This window comes from Cryptomeria japonica, chromosome 8, assembly GCF_030272615.1.
Source record: "Cryptomeria japonica chromosome 8, Sugi_1.0, whole genome shotgun sequence".
In the NCBI taxonomy this organism is placed as follows: Eukaryota; Viridiplantae; Streptophyta; class Pinopsida; order Cupressales; family Cupressaceae; genus Cryptomeria; species Cryptomeria japonica.
This window is the reverse complement of record NC_081412.1, coordinates 250022460-250042124: the sequence shown is the minus strand read 5'-3', so window position 1 is coordinate 250042124 and position 19665 is coordinate 250022460. Positions and strand designations below refer to the sequence as shown.

The 19665-nt window shown below is 36.3% G+C and overlaps 1 protein-coding gene across 1 annotated transcript; it reads left to right on the top strand.

Annotated features, from left to right (window-relative positions):
* The first annotated feature begins 1845 nt into the window (after positions 1–1845).
* On the top strand, positions 1846–3710 carry LOC131060024 (uncharacterized). The gene is made up of 3 exons (XM_057993120.1): positions 1846–2706; positions 2929–2937; positions 3063–3710. Exons 1-3 carry the CDS (start codon positions 1846–1848, stop codon positions 3708–3710), a joined length of 1518 nt encoding a protein of 505 aa, XP_057849103.1.
* Positions 3711–19665: the final 15955 nt, after the last annotated feature.

The window sequence follows — 19665 nt, the reverse complement described above, 5'->3', positions numbered from 1 at the left end:
TAGACCCTTTTTATCTAACTCTAATGATCAATAATAAAATGATAAAGAACTGCATGATTGATTCAGGTGCAACAATAAATGTTATACCTGTAGGAGTTATGAGAGAACTCAAAATGGGGGTGGATACAATATTTGGCAAGTGTTATGCTATGGACAATAGATTTGTTCCAGTGGTAGGCGTCATGAAAGATGTAGAATTCAAGTTAGCAGCATGCCCTAAAGCGTCTTATAAAATGGATATCACAGTGGTGGATGTTCCTCCTAATTATGGGATGCTATTGTCTAAACAGTGGTCGAATCTGATAGGTGGACACATCCGACTAGACTTATCATATGCTACCATACCAGTGAATGGACAGGAAGGCTTGAGAGAGAGCCTCATTCTTCATACATTGTTGAGGATGTGGAGTCTCCTGAGCAAGTATGTTTCATTCAAACGGATATGGATAACTTTAAAGTACAATTAATGAAGCCAAAAAAATAAGAATTATCTCCAATCGAATCCTGCATCCAAGAAACTGAGGATCAATTGTGGCGCATGTATTTTGATGGGTCATGCTAGTAAAGAAGGAAGTGGAGCCGAGATTTTGTTTATTTCACCAAATGGGGAAACATTCAAGTATTCTTTCAGACTAATGTTCGAATGTACAAATAATATTGCTAAGTATGAAGCCTTGCTCACTGGATTGAATCTGGTAGTTAAGCAGGGAATCAAAATGCTTAGTGTGTTTGGAGATTCAAAGTTGATAGTATCTCAGATTAGAGAGAAATATGCTTCTAAACATCTTAGGTTAAAGTAATACAGAAATGCAGTATGGGATACGATAGAACTATTTGATGCTTTCCAAATCAGTTGGATTAATAGGTCAAGGAACATAATGGCAGATTTCCTAGCGAATATTGCGTTAAAGGAAAACGATGTAACACTAAATGGAGTATCACAGGTAGAAATAAAATTCAGACCCTCTATTCCTGACAATCTGTATAATTGGTAGGTTTTCCAAGATGATGTTGATTTACTAAACTTCTTGCAATGTGTAGATCACTACCAAGCATAGGCCGTTAACTTTAATGACTTCGTGGAAAGGATTGATGGGAAAGAAACTTCATTCTGGACAAGAAATTATACTGTTAAAATCCAACAAATTGCCAAGAGGATTGGTTGCATTAGAGAGGACTTTTAATGCATGAGATGAAATAGAAACAAAAGTGACTCTAACTAAGGGAAGCGATGTTGAGCAAGTTAATCTAGGGAATGAAGAATCCCCAAGGCATGTGTACATTGTGAAGAGGTTAACCCCTAAGATGAAGCAAGAGTTGGTGATATTGCTCAGGAAATATAGACACGTGTTCGCTTGGTCGTATGATGAGCTTAAAGCCTATAGGGAGGACTTATTCTAGCATGAAATACCACTCAAATCGGATGCTAAGCCGTTCAGGCAGAGACAAAGGCCCATTAATCCTACATTGTTACCCAAAATGAGAGAAGAAATAATTAAAATGAACGATGCAAGAATAATTAAACCATGCGGGTATTCTACTTGGGTATCAAATTTGGTGCTTGTAAGAAAAAAGAATGGGAATATCAGATTATGTGTTGATTTTAGAAACCTAAATATATCATCATTGAAAGATAATTATCCTTTACCCAATATGGACACAATGTTGCAGAAAGTAACTGGATGTGAGCTGTTATCCATGATGGATGGATTTTCATATTATAATCAGGTAAAAGTCAAAGAAGCTGAATAGTACAAAACAAGTTTTACAACACCTTGGGGTACCTATGTATATGCTAGAATGTCCTTCGAATTGACTAATGCAACAACCACTTTCCAAAGGGCAATGGATGTAGCATTTGTAGAACTTATCGATGTAATCATGGTGATATATCAATATGATATGACTGCCTATTCAAAAAGGGCAGAGCACCATTGCACTCGCTTGGAGAAAATTTTCAAAAAAGCCTTGGAGTATGGGATATCACTCAACCCAAAGAAATGTCATTTTGGTGTTGAGGAAGGTAATCTCTTAGGGCACATTGTATCCAAAGAAGGGGTAAGGATTGATCCAGAAAGAGTGGCAGCAATCAATGAGGTCCTTATTCCAAAAATGGTCAAGGCCATCCAATCATTCCTAGGACAAATAAACTTCATCAAAATATTTATATTGAACTTTGTAGATATTGTAAAACCCATAGTTCATATGCTGAAGAAAGGAGCTACAATGGATTGGGCTGCTGATGCATTGGATGCATTTGTTGCCATTAAAAGGGCAATCACTGAGGCGCCTGTCCTGATATCACCAGACTTCACTAAACCCTTCTTGATTTTTTCTTTTGCCTCTCTTCACACTGTGGCAGCCGTGTTTCTACAAAAGAATGCAGATGGTCACGAGCACCCTATTGCTTACTATAGAAAATCTATGTCACCCATGGAGGTAAAGTACGAGATAAATGAAAAACAAGCCTACGCATCGGTGAAAGCAGTCAAACATTTTCGACCTTATTCAATTGGTGCGGAGGTAATTGCCTACATCCCTAATGCAGCAGTGAAAGACATTTTCAGACAAACTAAAGTGACAGGGAGAAGGTGTAGATGGATCAACCAAATTCAGGAATTTAGTATTGATATTAAGATAACACAAGTTGTAAAGGGACATGGATTGGCTAAGTTCATAGCTGAAGCAGACATGGAAAAGGCTCAGGTAAATGAAGTAGGATGGGAAGAAACTAACCTCAGTATTGACAATACATCCTGGTATACAAATATAGTTTATTACCTTAAGTAGATGAAGTGTTCCGATAGTATGAATGACACCCAGAAGAGGACTCTGAAGCTACAGTCGACCAAATATGTGATAGTCGATGGAGATCTGTATTAGAAGAATAGAGACAAAATCTTATTACTTTGCTTGGATGAGTCTCAGGCTGAAAAGGTATTGAAGGAAGTGCATAATGGACTATGTGGAGAATACTTCTCTGGCAAACCACTACTCACAAGATATTAAGGGCAGGGTACTATTGGCCACATGTTTTTAATGATTCTTATAAATATGTCAAGAGGTGTGAGGCGTGCCAGAAGTTTTCAGGGAAAATGAAATACCAAGGGGCATTGCCTCTAAGACCTATGCAAGTGGAAGAACCTTTCCAGCAATGGGGCCTGGATTTCATTGGAAAGATAACATATCATTTGAGTGGAGGGAACAGGTGGATATTGGTGGCCACTGACTACCTTACTAAATGGGTAGAGGCAATCCCTACCAAACAAGCTACTAGTAGGGTGGTGATTAAGTTTATGATGGAGAACATTATTACCAGGTTTGGTGTCCTTGCAAGAATAATTACTGATAACTGTATGTGCTTCAGATCCGAAGAATTTAATACTTTATGTGAGGAATACGGCATTAAGGTATCACACTCATCCCCATACCACCCTCAGGCCAATGGACATGCAGAGTCTAGTAATAAAAACTTTCTTAAGATCATTAAGAAAACACTTGGACATAACAAAAGGGCTTGCGATTCAAAGTTGAATTTAGCACTTTGGGCGGATAGGATTATAGTGAAAAGGTCTACAGGAAAGTCTCCATTCGAGCTAGTGTATGGTAAACAAGCCAGAATTCCTCTTGACAACTTGTTGTCGGTCCATAAATTCATGATTCAAAAGGGAATTGATAATGTTGATCCTCTACAGGAGAGGTTTGTATAATTGGACGAGTTAGATGAGGTGAGAATTGAAGCTTGGGAGCAAAATATCAAGGCTCAAAGGAAAATGAAGAGGTTATATGACAAAAGGGCCCGAGACTGAAAATTTGAGGAAGGAGATTGGGTTTTAATGTGGGATGCCAGAAATCAGGACAAGGGAAAGCATGGGAAGTTTGAAGCCTTATGGTTAGGACCATACATAATTATGGGCAAAGCAGGAAAGGATTCCTATTTTTTATAGAGTGCTACAGGAGAAATTCAGGAATTGCCAGTACATGGACAGTTCCTAAAAAAATTATTTTCTTGAATAACAAGATATTTTCCATGTACAGTAGATTAGGACCCATTTTTTGTATATACTGTGGTCTTTTCATTTGTATGTTTTCCTTAAACCAAAGATGCTGGATTCTTGAAGGTACCTGTAGCATACCCCCATCCCCAGACAGAGCCATTGTTGGAACCTTAAATTTTGGCAAATTTAGGGTCCCATGAATAGAATTATTATGTGAACACTTCTAAAATGCATCCATAAATCCTAATTGAATAAATTTGTAGTCCATCAAGCACCTCAAATATTATGGTCAATATGCCTTCTGCACCTTTGATTCAGTTCCTATGAAATCCAATGAGTAACTCATAAACTTATGTATTCAAGAAAGAAGTCATATCCTGCAAAGAAAATGAAAGTTGACTTATCGGCATAAGTTACCTTGATAAGATCGCCTGAAGAGAAAAGGGGTGCATGTTGATCGGTACAACTTATACCGATGAATCCGATGGCGGTTTCCCAGGGTGCAAACGACATGAAAGGGCTGGACGAGTTGCACCGATGAGGATGGTCCAACTGGGCTCTAGGAAGGAAATTCGAGTGGATCATGTTACCTCGAGGAACGCAAAACAGTGAGCAAGAGAAAAGGGAAGCCTACGGGATTCAAGCATAAGGTGTTATCCCACATTGGTTGTGGGGAGAGAATATTTTGCATTTAAGTGCAAAGCCACACACAACGATAGTGTCGAAAGATAAATAGCTTTTGGCATGAAGGAAGCTTGGCAATCCAATGGACCCCAGGTGTGTGTGCACACATCCCGACGAAACCAAATTTTTACAGACTGGCAAGGATGAGAGCTAAAGGTCGAGCAAGCTGGGCAGATTGGACGGTGATTATGGATAATCCAACGGCAGTCGCTATGGTGCAAGGAGAAACAACTCGCCAGATACTGTCCCAACTTGGCGACAAGGGGGGGGCCAGGTCCAGTGGCAGGTCTAGGTGGCAAACAGGTGGATCTGTGAGTCAAGCATAAGGTGACACGTAGCGGGGCATCGAAGAAACATGAGAGATTTCCATCGATAACTTGTTATCAATTAAACATAAGAGATCGAAGGAAGGTTTTCTTCTTTCACCGAAAGGGGGAATTTCATCGATACTGGTACAAGGGCTGGATAGTGAAACTATTTCGATGGAATTCTAACATCGATAAAACAATGGAGAGACTTGGCGAGGAAAGGATTTCATTGAAAGAAAGATTTTGATGAAATATTACATCAACGCGGACACCTGAAGTAAAGCTTTGGCAAATATGAAGATATCGATGAGACCGAGAGATGCACTGGCGATGATGTCAGTTTCACCGAAGTAAAGAATGACTATCGATGGAATATGATGTTTTGGAGAAATGTAAATTTATCGGCAGAACTTGTGCCGATGTCAAATGGAGCGGAACGCATGTTGAAAAGTCATCGGGTCATCGGAGATCACCGTTTTGCACTATCCTGATACCCAATGAGTCAGGCGATATGGGCAATGTTATCAGAAAAACCTATTCCAATCGGGGTGACAGAGAAGATAAATGATGATCCATCGGGAAAGGTTACATTGATAGCATACCAGGAAGGCATAATCATCAACATAGGGATCACTATCGGAAGCACTGGAAAGTTGTTATGCCGATAGTTGATAAAGTTGTCAGTATAACCTTTGCCGATAGAAAGGAATACATAGTCAAAATAGTAAAGTCATCAGATCATTGACAGGCGCGAAAAGGAGTCATCCCGATGCTCGATGGGATTGACATTCAAGAAGGCGATGTCATTGGTGTAATGCACATTATCAGGAAGAGGTAAAAACAATCATTCCGATACTCGATGGACATAAGAGGAAGACATATGCCAATAAATGGGAAAAGAAAAAAGGAACCTATGTTGTCGAGCCATCAGGGAAACATAAATTGAGTCATTTTGATGCCCGAAGAGATGACCAGACAAGGGAAGCAAGGTTCAGACCACGAAGAAAGACTTATCAGGGTAACGTGCATCATCGGAGAAACATTTTCGGAGTTGTGTCGATGCTCGATGGCCAGAATGCCACAGAGGGATAAAAGGTGGTTGTATCAGAATAACTTGTTCTGATGGACATAAAGGCAAAAGTAAAACCCAACCGAGGGAGGATTCATCGGGATAACTTGGTCCATCGGAAGAGAGATGAATATGTTGTGCCAATACCTGATGGAATGAATGGGGAGACCTACGCCGATAAAGTAAAAAAGACTTCGAATTGAAATATTCAAAGGGACAAAACCTGAAGGCGCTACACTAATGATAAACATGTTGGGATTAATTAAATGCTTCCAGTGGTTAATAAAATATAATTGAACGTCCCAAAGGATGTACCTCTTCGGGAAGGCATCTTTTGGTCTCATATATATATAAGAACTTTTGTAAGAAGAGGGGATTAGAAGAAGATTTTCAGAATAATAACTTTTGAGACATTTTGAACTTACAGAAACTCGCATCAATATAATCAGTTGCATTTCTTTCTATAGTGTTACATATTAATGCTTTCCTGTAGGTAGTTCTTTTGTGGTATTATCTCTGAGAGATAAGGTTACTTTAAAATATTCATAGTGAAGTTTATTTCCTTATTGCTATTAGTTTGAATAAAGAAGTGTTTGTGAAATATAATTGTTCCTTGCATTTCTTCCCTGAATGGTCTCCTAGGATAGGGGTTAAACTCATTTAGGAAAACTACTGCAAAATTTGATTAAAATAGATCTATTGGAGGAAGGATAACTGATAGATTCATCTGGAGGGTGGATTTAAACATTGTCCCATAAGAGTTACACATTAAGTCCTGGTGGAAATTCAGACTCTGTAGCCCAACAAGAGGTAAGGCATTGATCATTTAAGAGTGACAACCTTTTCAAATCAATTATAGTTTTACTTTCAAGCATAGAATAGTTTCCATTAGGATATCAGGTAGGAATAGGAGTAACATAGACATTTAGATTTATAGAATAGATAACAAAGAGCAAATAACTTCCATTAAACGACAATCTTGAACTCGTCTGTTATATCTCTATCGCAGAACCCAATGCCATTTTGAGGTAGGAGTCAAGCTTGAGTAAAATCACACAATCTGCTATAAACAACACTAAGTGAACAACTAGTGAATAGGTACACTCGCCTAGGTCTTGTAGAGCCTAAAATGAGAGAGTTAATAACTCTATAGTTGACCAAGTCAGTTGGGGAATTTAATGATAGAATTTGGCATATTCTTAGAATCCTCTAATGTGCTGATTTGAGATCCAACAGGTACCTCATTAGGCCTTGTTGTCGGGACCCATTTTTAGCTTTCTATCATCTAGTCCTTTTTTTTTTTTTTAAGCTTCTCCCTAACTTCATCGTAAAGGGGGGGTGTTAGAGTAAAAGGTATTAGTTTACTTAATTAATTAAATCATATTGATTTAATAATTAAGTCACCTTTTCTCTATTTCACTTAAGCTAAATTTAGGAAGCTAAACTTAGGAATATTAATAATTAATTTATTAATTCCTAAATTTAAGAATATTAATAATTAATTGCTTTTAGGGTTTTCCCTTTTTAGGTTTGATCTCCTTTTATAAGGATTGATCCCTTTTGTAATTCATTATCTGATTATCATTATTGCATTCTTTTGCTCGAGGTTTTCAAAGCAATCTTTGTGTTTTGTGAATCTTTCATTGTTGTGACAGGTTATTTGCATATAGGTGTTCACTGGGTCATGTGAGGTTCTATTTCACAACTTTAACATGCAGGCATCCGATATCATTTTTTGACAAACAAGATATCATTGAATAGAAGGTTTCGTCTACTTTCCAGATTTGTGGGTTTCATCACCTAGTTTTGTTGTTGGTATATTCTACAACCATTTGAAGTCAGATGTGCTGTTTTCAATCCTGAGCTCATAAATTTTCACTAGTTTCTCTGTTTTTTGCGATTCCAACGGCTTTGGGATGGTGTTTTGGACCTCTTCACAACCATCCATGCACTTTTTCCAGATTTTACTCCAGGTACATTTTATTCAGTTTTTTGTGTTTTCACAGTTTGGTGAATTACTTGGACATATGAGCTCGTGGAAACTTCTTGTTTGCGTGGGATGACATGTTTTTTGTTGTTCTTCATGTATTTCTACTCTTATGTCTTTTTTTTTTACATTTTGAGCTTTCATTGTAAGCACTTATGATTTTGCAAATGCACTAAGATAAAGTGCCTCTATATTGCACATGTATTATGGGATCTTACACATCAGTTTTGTGCCTTATTGTACTCGCACTATGATATAAAGTGCCATGGGGGTTTGATGTTTGCCTTTGTTTTGTCTTCATACCTTTCTCATGTGTGTGTGTGTCTTGGTTTGCACACCCTTTGTATTTGCTTGTAGTTTCAAGTCTGCATGGTCAGATGTTCTTGGTTCTTCTTCATGCACTACATTATGGATTTTAGATTTTGTGTACCTGTCATACCTCTCCCTTGTCAGCATTATGGGGGGGTTTCTACTGTTGGTGCTAATTCTTCCTTGGTTTCACGTTGGAGTGAGCTATGTATTCAGCATTTGTTTCTATGTACTAGGCGAATGCAACTATTGGTTACCCATGCATTTTGATGAGATGTAACACTTACCATATGGACACTCTTGCATTCCTATTTCTAGAGGTGACCTTCCATTTTTTTATTTGATCAGTTCTTCATACTGTTGGTACTCGTGCTATTTGTATCTTCGGATTCTAAATGTTTTGTGTGTGTTTGCCATCTGATTCAGATTTGAGTAGTGTCATTGAGGGCACTCATGCAGATTCATGTCTTCTTGATCCTGATCATCTTTTGTTTCAGAGGAGGTTCTTATTTCAGCATCTTATTAGTCATTCTACGATAAAGTTTGCAACTTCTTCATGCTTCAGTGATTCTTCATGCTCGTCTTTTGTTCTTATCTTTTGGAACATTCTTGTTTGGAGGCTTCTTAGACCTTCACTTGAGCTTTCATCTCTTCTTGGAGAGGAGTTTTCTTCCCATTGGGTTTTCTCTTTTTTCTCCACTTTACAAAGATTTCATTGTACTTGGGTACCTCATCAAGCCTTGTTGTCGGGACCCATTTTTAGCATTCTAGCATCTAGTCCTTGGTTTTTTTCCAGCTTCTCCATAACTTCATCTTGAGGGGGGTTGTTAGAGTATAAGGTATTAGTTTACTTAATTAATTAAATGATATTGATTTAATAATTAAGTCACATTTTCTCTATTTCACTTAAGCTAAATTTAGGAAGCTAAACTTAGGAATATTAATAATTAATTTATTAGTAATTATTAATTGCTTTTAGGGTTTTCCCTTTTTAGGTTTGATCTCCTTTTATAAGGACTGAACCCTTTTGTAATTCATTATTTGATTATCATTATTGCATTCTTTTGCTCTAAGTTTTCAAAGCAATCTTTGTGTTTTGTGAATCTTCCATTGTTGTGATAGGTTATTTGCATACAGGAGTTCACTAGGCTCTGTGAGGTTGTATTTCACAGTTTTAACACTAACCACTTGGTATATTTTTTGGGTTTTCTCCTAATGACACCAAACTTTTTTCTAATGTGAATTTTATAGAATGAAAACTTCAACATAAATATGAGACTATGACTTATAAATGATGCAATTGGCTATGCACTCATGTGTGCTCATTCTCTTATATAGGAAATTGTCGCCTTTTCTTTTTCTTCACTAGAAACAATCAACAAATTGAATTTTCTTCTACAAAATTATAATACTAGCAACAAACTACAATAATAACATCAAATGTATATGACATTCATTTTAGTGATCAATGTTTAAAACCTTAGACATCTCATCCTGCACCAAATCTAGACAATTATATAATGTTTTTCTTGTTGGCATGCTCTCTTGCATTCAAAAAGTATATATGTCAAAGGCAAGAACTACATTATACAACATTTCAATACTATTCTTTTCTACGTGCATATATTAAAAATAAATTAATGTGTGTTGTGCTCTCACGTAGATATGCACAACAATTAAAAACCATCCAAAAAAATAATCTTAAAAAATTCATGCAACATCAAACAATCTTTAAATTCATTTCTAATTGCATTCAAATATGTACCGTCATGCCACTATCTTCTGCTACAAACTCATCACTAGCTATTGAGGATATCTTCAAACTATTTCTAGATTTTATTTTTCTCTTTATCGACTTTTAAGAATAGTATGAATTTTTAATTTTGCTAATAAATGACAAAGTTATTGTAGTTTTACCTTTACTGCAATTTGTAACTTAAAAAATGCCTAAACAAATCTCCATTCTTTATAATTAGAAGAAAGATAATCGCTTTGATACCATATTGAAAATGGTAGAGCATGAAACTATTGCAAGTTAAACCATTTTTCTACAAAGAAATATTAAAAACATAAGAAGATTAATTGATTGAATTCATCTCGATATTTTTTCACATTGTATTACAATGACTTATATCAAGCCTTTATTTTTCCTTATAAACTACCCAAACTTCTTACAAAAAGTAACTCAACTTAGTAACCATTTAACTATGGACTAATTTTAATTTACTAACATAAAAATAATATTTATTTATCTATTTATTATCTAAACTGACCTATCTACTAAATTGTTGATGTAATAAATCTAACACTAGATATTTGACCATAGTAGAGAAAAGGCTCTAAGGACCCTGAAAATAAAGCCAATATTGAAGGATTGATTTATTGTAATTTCGATTTTAATTTTTATGAGTATTGCATTTACTGTAGATAAATTAAGTTCATTTTTACTTGAGTTCTCATAAATCTTGTGGTGTGTTTGATCTTATTCATTTTGATGTGCTTGGTCATGTAGATGTTCCTTCCATTAGAAAATCCACATATGGTGTTTCATGCATTATAGTTGTAGTAGGACATAAGTATATTTTCTAATGAGTAAATTTAATTTTTCTAGTCGATTTAATGAATTTAAAGTGATGGTGGAGTTGCAAATTAGAAATAAAACAAAGGGTTTGACAACTGACAATGGCATTGAATTTTACTCTAAAATTTTTGATACATTATAGTAAGCCTATGAAATTATGAGATAAAAGACAAATTTGTACTCTCCATAGTAGAATGGAATTGCATAAATAATGAATAGGACATTGATGGAGAAGGCTAGTTGTATGCTTAATGGTGTTGGTTCACAACAATGGTTTTGTGTTAAAGTTGTTACCATTTTTGCTACTTGATTAACTAGTCTCCTACATCAACCATTAATGATAAAATGCCTACGGAGGCATAGTCGATTCACAAGCCTCCACTAAGACATATTAGAGTTTTTGGTTCCACTAAGACATATTAGAGTTTTTGGTTGCAAATCATATGCACATGTGCCAAAGGAGAAGAAAACAAAGTTGGAGAACAAAGTGTTGAAATATATCTTCATTAGGTATAGTTATGGTGTGAAATAATACAAACTTTGGGATCTGGTTCCACCAAAGGTACTATGTCATATGTGTGTTATTTTTAAAGAAGATAATTATTCTTTTGTTACATTGCAACTAGAACACAGTGAAAAATAGATGTGATTCAACTTTCTCCTATGTTTGAGAAATTTAAATCAAATCCCCTAAAAAGACAAGAAGTTGAGGAGAGCTCATCTATCTTTGAATCTTTATAAGAGGAGGAAGAAGCTCTAACTGAACTTGTTTAAAGGTTTACACAACATAGATAACCACTTGAAATGTATTCACTTGATGACTAGTTTTTTTCTTTGAATACTAATTTGGATGAACCTAGATTTATAGAATAGGCACTAGATATATGTAGAATCATGAAATATTTATTTGGGTGAAGAAACGAAATCTTTAACAAAGAATGATACATGGGATCTAGTACCATTGCTTGAAGGATGAAAAATTGTTGGTATTAAATGGGTGTTCAAGAAAAATATTGGTTTAGATGAAGGTATTGAGAAGTACAAAGCACAATTGGTTCAAAAGGTTATTCTCAGGTTGAGGGTGTTGATTATGGTGAGATATTTTCTCTTGTTGTAAAAATGACATCCATTAGATTCTTGCTTTTGATTGTAATTGCTTATGATCTAGCAGTTGATAAAGTGGATGTGAAAATGTCTTTTCTTCTTGGTGATTGGAAGGAGGATATTTATATGACACATCTAGAGCACTATATGGTGAAATTTAAAAGTAATTTTATTTGTAAATTAAAGAAATCATTGTATGGCCTCAAATAGTCCTAAGATTTGGTAACAAAAAATTGACACATATTTATTGAGATTGGGATTTGAGCATTTTAAATTAGATCAATATATTTATTATAAAATTGATGGTAATCATTTCATATATATTACATTATCTGTTGATGGTATGTTGTTTATTGGTAAAGGGAAATGGATAATTTCATAACTGAAGTCTCAACTTACAACTAAATTTGAAATGAAAGATCTTGGTGTACACATTCTTGGGATGGAATTTAGAAGAGTTAGAATGAACAAAAAGCTAGGGCTTGGATAGAGTAAGTATATGAACTCAATTTTATAGAGGTTTAACACACAGGATTATGGACCATTTTGTGTTTCTTTTATAGTTGGAATGAAGTTATTTGTTGCATATTGTCTGACATCCCTGTTGGATATGGAAGACATGAGTAAAGTGGCTTGATAGAATGTAGTTGGAAGTTTAATGTATGTTATTTTCTACACTAGACCAAACATTGCCTAAGTAATGAGAGTTCTTTCTAGATATCTATCTAATCTTGGCCGCTTTTATTGGGATGTAGTTAGAAGAGTCTTTAGATATATGTAGATTATCTTAGATTATTCCTTGCGATATCATGGTAATTTGATAGAAAATGTGTTTTCTCTTGATATTCGTGGTTATGTGGATTTAGAATGGGCAAATGATGTTGAAATCAATCAATCCATTAGTTTTTACATGTTTACTTTCTTTGGTGGTGCAATTAGTTAGATGAGTAAGTGATAGGTTCTGGTTTTTTTTTCACTATTGAAGTTGATTGTATGGTAGCTACTCATGCCTATAAAGAATCCATTTAGATTAAGACTATGTTTAGATATCAAAATAAAGTAAGGTACAATTATAATTTATTTTGATAGTCAGAGTGCAATTTGCCTAGCTAAGAACCTAACATTTCATGCTAGGACCAAGCACATTGATCTGCAATATCATTTTGTTAGAGATATGGTCAAGGATGTTAGGGTGAAGCTAGTTAAGGTAGAGACTTTGATGAATGTTACAGATTCTTCAACTAAGTCGTTGGGCATTAACAAATTGAAATGGTGTTCACAGGCTATGGGCCTCTTTGCCCCTATAATAAAATCATGATTATTGATACTTCCTCTGCTCTTGCAAGGTGTTTGAAACATGAGACAATATTAGGAATTTAATTGTGTATCAACCTTGCAATTACTAATAGGAAGTTTATATTTGAGGGTGAGGGGTTGAAAGGGGGAATTGTATTTGACTATTGTAGCATGTTGTGTTAGATTAGATGAACATTGTGTGTGAGAGTCTGATAGTTATCAAGTCACCTAGAGATCTAGATTTCTAGTTGGTGATACTCTTGTGAAAAGCTTTTTGCAAGTATGTTGTAATCTTGTTGATTTCAAAATAATATATTGGGTGACTTTTGGAGTGCAATTTTTTTTCTCCCAAAAGGGGTTTCCCCACATAAATCACTATGTTGTGGTATGGATAGTCTTTATGTTTATTTTTGTTTAATTTATCCAATTATTGCAAAGATCCATAACCATCTTCTCAAGATTAGTGTAGGAAGTTGTTAGGATACCTTAGCTTCCTACAGTTCCTATGCTAAAGTTAGTTGCTTGCAATTGAGGCACGCTCAAGATATAAATGTCTCCAATCACAAAAATATTCATACAAGTATTCAACTATAGCCTAGGATGATCATATAATATATCATCAAATGAAATAAGTGATCACATGAAGATGACAAATGAGAGGATGAAGAATTCATTCAAATTACTCACAACTAAGTGTTGAGGATAAAAATTCTTCAAAGAGGGAAAGGTGTGTGAGGATATTAACCCACGAGATGTAGTGGGAAATATGATAGTGATGTAGGAAGATGCCAAGTCAGATGATAATCCTACGAGAGTTGGAATTAGGGATGATCATTATTGGTTATTCTTAAGTATCATCTAGAAGAGGTGTATAAAGATGTCCCTATGCATAGGAAGGATAAATTTTGTCCCAATACATTGGAGTAAATATTGGCACAAGGTTGAGTCTAAATGACAATTAGAAGAATGCACATGAATACGTGAAGTGTTGAGCATTAGATGGGATTGCACAATAAGCATGGTTATTTTAATCAAATGTAGTGATGGTAGAAGGATGTAATATTTTGGAGCAAGTAGTTAATTGCCTTGGATAATGAACTGATCGAATTTCCAATAACTATTATAAGCAAAATTTACAAGGGATCACCATGTTAGATGAGGTTGGCAAAGATCAATTTAAATGACTAGAGGTTGTTAGTCATGTTAGAGAGAGAGAAAAAATGGGTAGAGATAATGTGGGCCATAGATTAGGTGATTTTGGATTTTGGTGGTGAACGATTTGGGTGCTAAGTGTGCACCTATATGTACAATTGAGCTTGATTATGTATAAATTCCACAAGTAGAGTTAATGTGAGCCATGGGTTAGGTGACTTTAGAGTTTGATGGTGAAAAATTTGGGTGCCTAGTGCATGCCTATTTGTACAACAAATTAAGTATTAAAGAGTTAGCCAACTTGGGAGAGTCAAGCTAGATATCTATAAAATAGTTTCAAGCTTGTAGGATAGATAGAATTTGAGAGTTAAATAGTCCCATTGTAATCAACATAAATGCCCTCAAATCTTTAACATTTCTCTTTACTTAATAAAATATACAAGTTTGTAAACTTTTCTGGAGAAAAATTATATCTAGCATTTTTGTATCAAATACAAAATCATTACATGGACTATGAAAAATATCATGTTATTAATAAAATACATGTTTGTCATTTTAGTTTTGGTGCATTTAGCATCCACTATGCATTTAGCATCCATTATGCATTTAGCATCCATTATGCATTTAGCATCCATTATGCATTTTTCATACTACTTTGTCAAAAAATACAAGAAATGCCAAGTTCATGGAGACCTGATACATGCACCAACATAGGAATTGCAACCAATCACAACACCATGGCCTTTTTGTCAATGGGGACTTGACCTTGTGGGTAAAATTCATCCATCTTCATCCAATGACCACAAATTCATTATTACCGCTACTGAATATTTCACAAAGTGGATCGAAGATGTTCCACTTACCCAAGTCACCGGCAAGTAGATCGCCTCATTCATCCTTAATTACATCATCTGTCGGTATGGTGTACCCATGTCCATCATCACAGATAACGATCTTCCTTTCAAAAATCAGGATGTCTGTGAGCTCTGTGAGAAGTTTCATATCCAACATCGCTTTTCCGCTCCCTATTACCCACAAGGCAATGGTCAAGTTGAAGCATCAAACAAGAACATATTGAGAATCCTCAAGAAGACAGTCAATGATGTCGGTCGTGATTGGCATGTTCAATTGAATCCAACACTATGGGCATACCGAACTAGCATTCGAACCCCTACAGGCACAACTCCCTACTCATTGGTCTATGGTGCAGAAGCTATCTTACCTATTGAGGTTGAGATACCATCACTACGGGTTTCCTTGCATCATCTCATAGATGACGAAGCGTACAGGGTATCATGCCTTCAAGACTTAGAGCTACTTGATGAGAAACGACAAGCTGCATACAATCACCTCAAAGCTTATCAGCAACGCATGAGCAGAAGCTATAATCATCGAGTTAGACCTCGCACATTTGAGGTAGGTGATCTTGTTCTAAGAGAGAATCCTCGTAACCAACCCAACCAAGAACATCAGGGAAAGTTTGAATCAAGTTGGTTGGTTCCATATGTTATCACTACTGTATTTGGGTCCGTGGCATATCAGTTGGCTATGTCGGAAGGAGAACAGCTAGCAGATCCGATCAATAGCATGCACCTCAAAAGGTTTTATACATAAGTTGTATAGAGTATCAGACTCCCATACATACCGGAAAAACACCAAAAACATTCAGAAAAATGTCCTGAAGAAAATACAAAAAAAATTCAAAATAGTAAAGAAAAATCATGCATCCAAACGATGAACAACCACTCCGATGGCACCTTGGGTAAGTGCGATGGTGAAAACCTGGAAAATAGACACTACTCGTAAAGGCTATGGCTCCATTATCTTTTAGACTTGTTGCGATCACATTCATTACCTCCACTCATCCATCAGTCAAAACCATGGCTTGATATTGATTTGTAATCAAGGATAGTACTTCGTGTGTCTTGCATCCCGCTTTTTCATAGTCATGTCTAAAGTGGGGGCAATGCCCTTAATCTGTTTGATGGAAGTGGATTCTGCATTACTTGTGATTCATTGAGTTCTTTATTCAAAACTATCTCACAAAATACCAAAAACATTTGAAAAACAATCACAAAACACCAAAAAACATTGAAAAACAATCACAAAATACCAAAAACATTGGAAAACTATCTCACAAAATCCAAAAACATTTTGGAAAACATCAAAATTCAATCAAAAACATGGCAGGGCTTTTGTACATACGAATCCAAGCAAATACCAAACAAACATTGTGAAATACTCAAAACAATGATCACTTATCACATCGACCAAACAATCAACATCAAAATGCAAAACTGTCTTCACAAGGATGCATCCTTCCTTACCAAAACAAAGACAAGATGACATTTTCTTTGACAAAAAAATTATGTTTGAGCAATCAAGTACTTGGTCAGTTTGTTAGTTATTTATTCATTTATATCAGGTTCCTACGCTACTCTGGGATATCTACAAGTGATTAGAGTGGCCGGGATGGTTCCTAAGCATTGTTTGTATGTCTTTTGCTAATTATTCCAATAAAGTTATGGGGCATGTACTAATGGTGTCTACGTGGGAAGTTCACTAAGCTACATGATCTTATGCAAAATGCAATCATGGATCACTATGGCTTGTTGACTACAGCGTATAACTCGACCATATGAGCATGAACCATTATGGAGGGTCCATTTTCTTTATGCTTTATTTATGTTGTTTGTTTGCAGGTACAATGCTCCATCCTTAGTTCCTACTGCCTCATCCAAGTTCGATATTACCATGCTCAATGATGAAAATAAAAGCACTATGGATCGTCATTCCATCTCATCTATTTATATTGCATTTTGTTGCATATCACCCATCCATTTAATCATTCATTATTCATATGCATGGTTTGAATGCAAGTGTGAACAAAGTTAATATGAGAAGTTATGTGAAAATGAGTTGGTCTTGGATACAATCACGATAGAGTTCTCTGATACATCATCAGTGCATCATGCAAAGTCTACACAACCTTGCATTCATCTATCATGAGCACATCATCGTTTCATTACATTTAGTTGCATTTAAATACATATAGTTCATTATCATTTATTTGCATTAAGATCATTATATCATTTCATCATTGCACAAATCATGGCATTTAGATTTATTTGTATGATAAATTCCTCATCATTGCATTTACTACCATTATTAGCCATTACTAGGCATTCATTTAGTGTCATTTACCGATCATCATTTACCATCATTTAAAACTTGTTTACCATGCATTTGTTTAGATTCCCATAGTTGCATGCATTTATATATCTATCCATTAGTTAAGTGCATTCATCTATACATCTAGTATATTCTTATACTCATTCATTTCATTTCATTTAGGATTCATTAAAATGCATTCATTCTCCTTTTAATTGCCTAAAGGTGCAGTTATTCATTACCCATGAGTTACATTACCATTTGCACTTAGCTGTATGTTATCAACATTTGGATCATAACACACAAAACCATTTTGTTTTAAAACATTGGTTTATACATTGCACATATACATTCCTTTAGAAATCATCATATAAACATTTATACTTTGCATTTAGCATTCATTTTTAACCATTTAGATACATTTATATCAATCATTCATTTAAACACATTACAACAAATATCAGTGCATATCATCATCTCATCATTACATCGACATAAGAACCAAAATATCATCATTATGCATACATCATCAGCATCATGACATTACATCCACAAATCATGCATATCAACTTGCATCCACATGTTAGCATCCCATTCATAAACCATAAATCTAGACATCATATAAATAAATCATCTCATCAACACATCCATATAGCAAGTACAAGTATCCATCTAAGCATAAATCATAAGATCATCATCCTGCATAACATCCATACATATCATCACAAAATATGGGATCTCCTCATATATCATATCATATCGACAAAAACATACATGTATCAGAGTACAATGAAGTCCAAAATATCGGCTACCAAGAGCTATCCAAGATACAGTTCAAAATGACAATATAAAAGCATACAAGAATGCCCTCTCAGATGCCACTTTGACCGGATGCTGCACCACTATCACCACCCGCACCACTATCACCACCTACTCCCCCACTATCCCCCACACCACCTGATCTATCTCTCCGTGGAGGACCCATCACACCACCACTGCTCTGAATCCTCTGAGATCGCTTTGATCTCGCCCGCCGCATCTGGGAATAGCTAAGTGCTCATTGACTAGCTGGCACCACCTGCTCATATAACCCCCTCCAATAATCTATCTCAGCCTGTGCTCGCCGCATCTCTCTCATCGCCTCCCTAGTAGGACCTTGTGCTCCTACTCCCACCCATACTCTCTCCTGCAACTCCGCAAATCTCTCCATGACTTGATCTCTCTCCCGTAGCACTACAATCAGCTCTGACTCTCGTGCAAACAACTGCATGTCTCTCGCTTCCACCTCTACCTCCATATCCTCGAGCCGAGTCTGCAAAAATAATATCATATGATCCCGCAGATCTCCACCACTTGTCACTCCCTCCCCTGTATCCATAGGTGTCTCTCCAATGGCTCCCTCTCCAGTGGCTCCCTCCCTTGTCTCCATAGGTACTTGTCCCTCCCTTGCATCCCTACCACCTAATCTCAGGCCTCCCTACATCAACGGTCCCTGTGTTAGCCGCAATGGCTGCCCACCTCCCCCTCTCCGTTGTAATCATCCACCACCCCCACCTCCACCTTTGAATCCACCTCCTCCTCCAAAACCCCCATCCCCCCCTCCTCCTCCTCCATCCCCACCACCACCATCTCCTCTCCCTTGTCCACCTACGCGATCTCCTCTCCTCCTCTGTCCCTGTCTCCTCTCCTCCTCAAAGGATGGAATTGGCTCCGCTGGATCAGATATCTGAGGAATTAGATGTGTCGCAATATACTGAGTGTACTCATCTAACACCCCTGGATCTACCATCCTCAACCTCATCTGCCATGGTCTTGCCTGTAGCATGCAGAACTCTGCCAAAGCCTGATCATAAGGTAACACTGGTCCCCATAGGAACCTCTCTCGGACTACCCGTGCATACTCTCTCGATCCACTAGGCAATCCCTGCCTTCGCCCAAACTGTCTCAACACTCTACCTGAAAGTTGTCTCTCCACATTGTAGGTTGTCCTACCAATGAGGTATCAT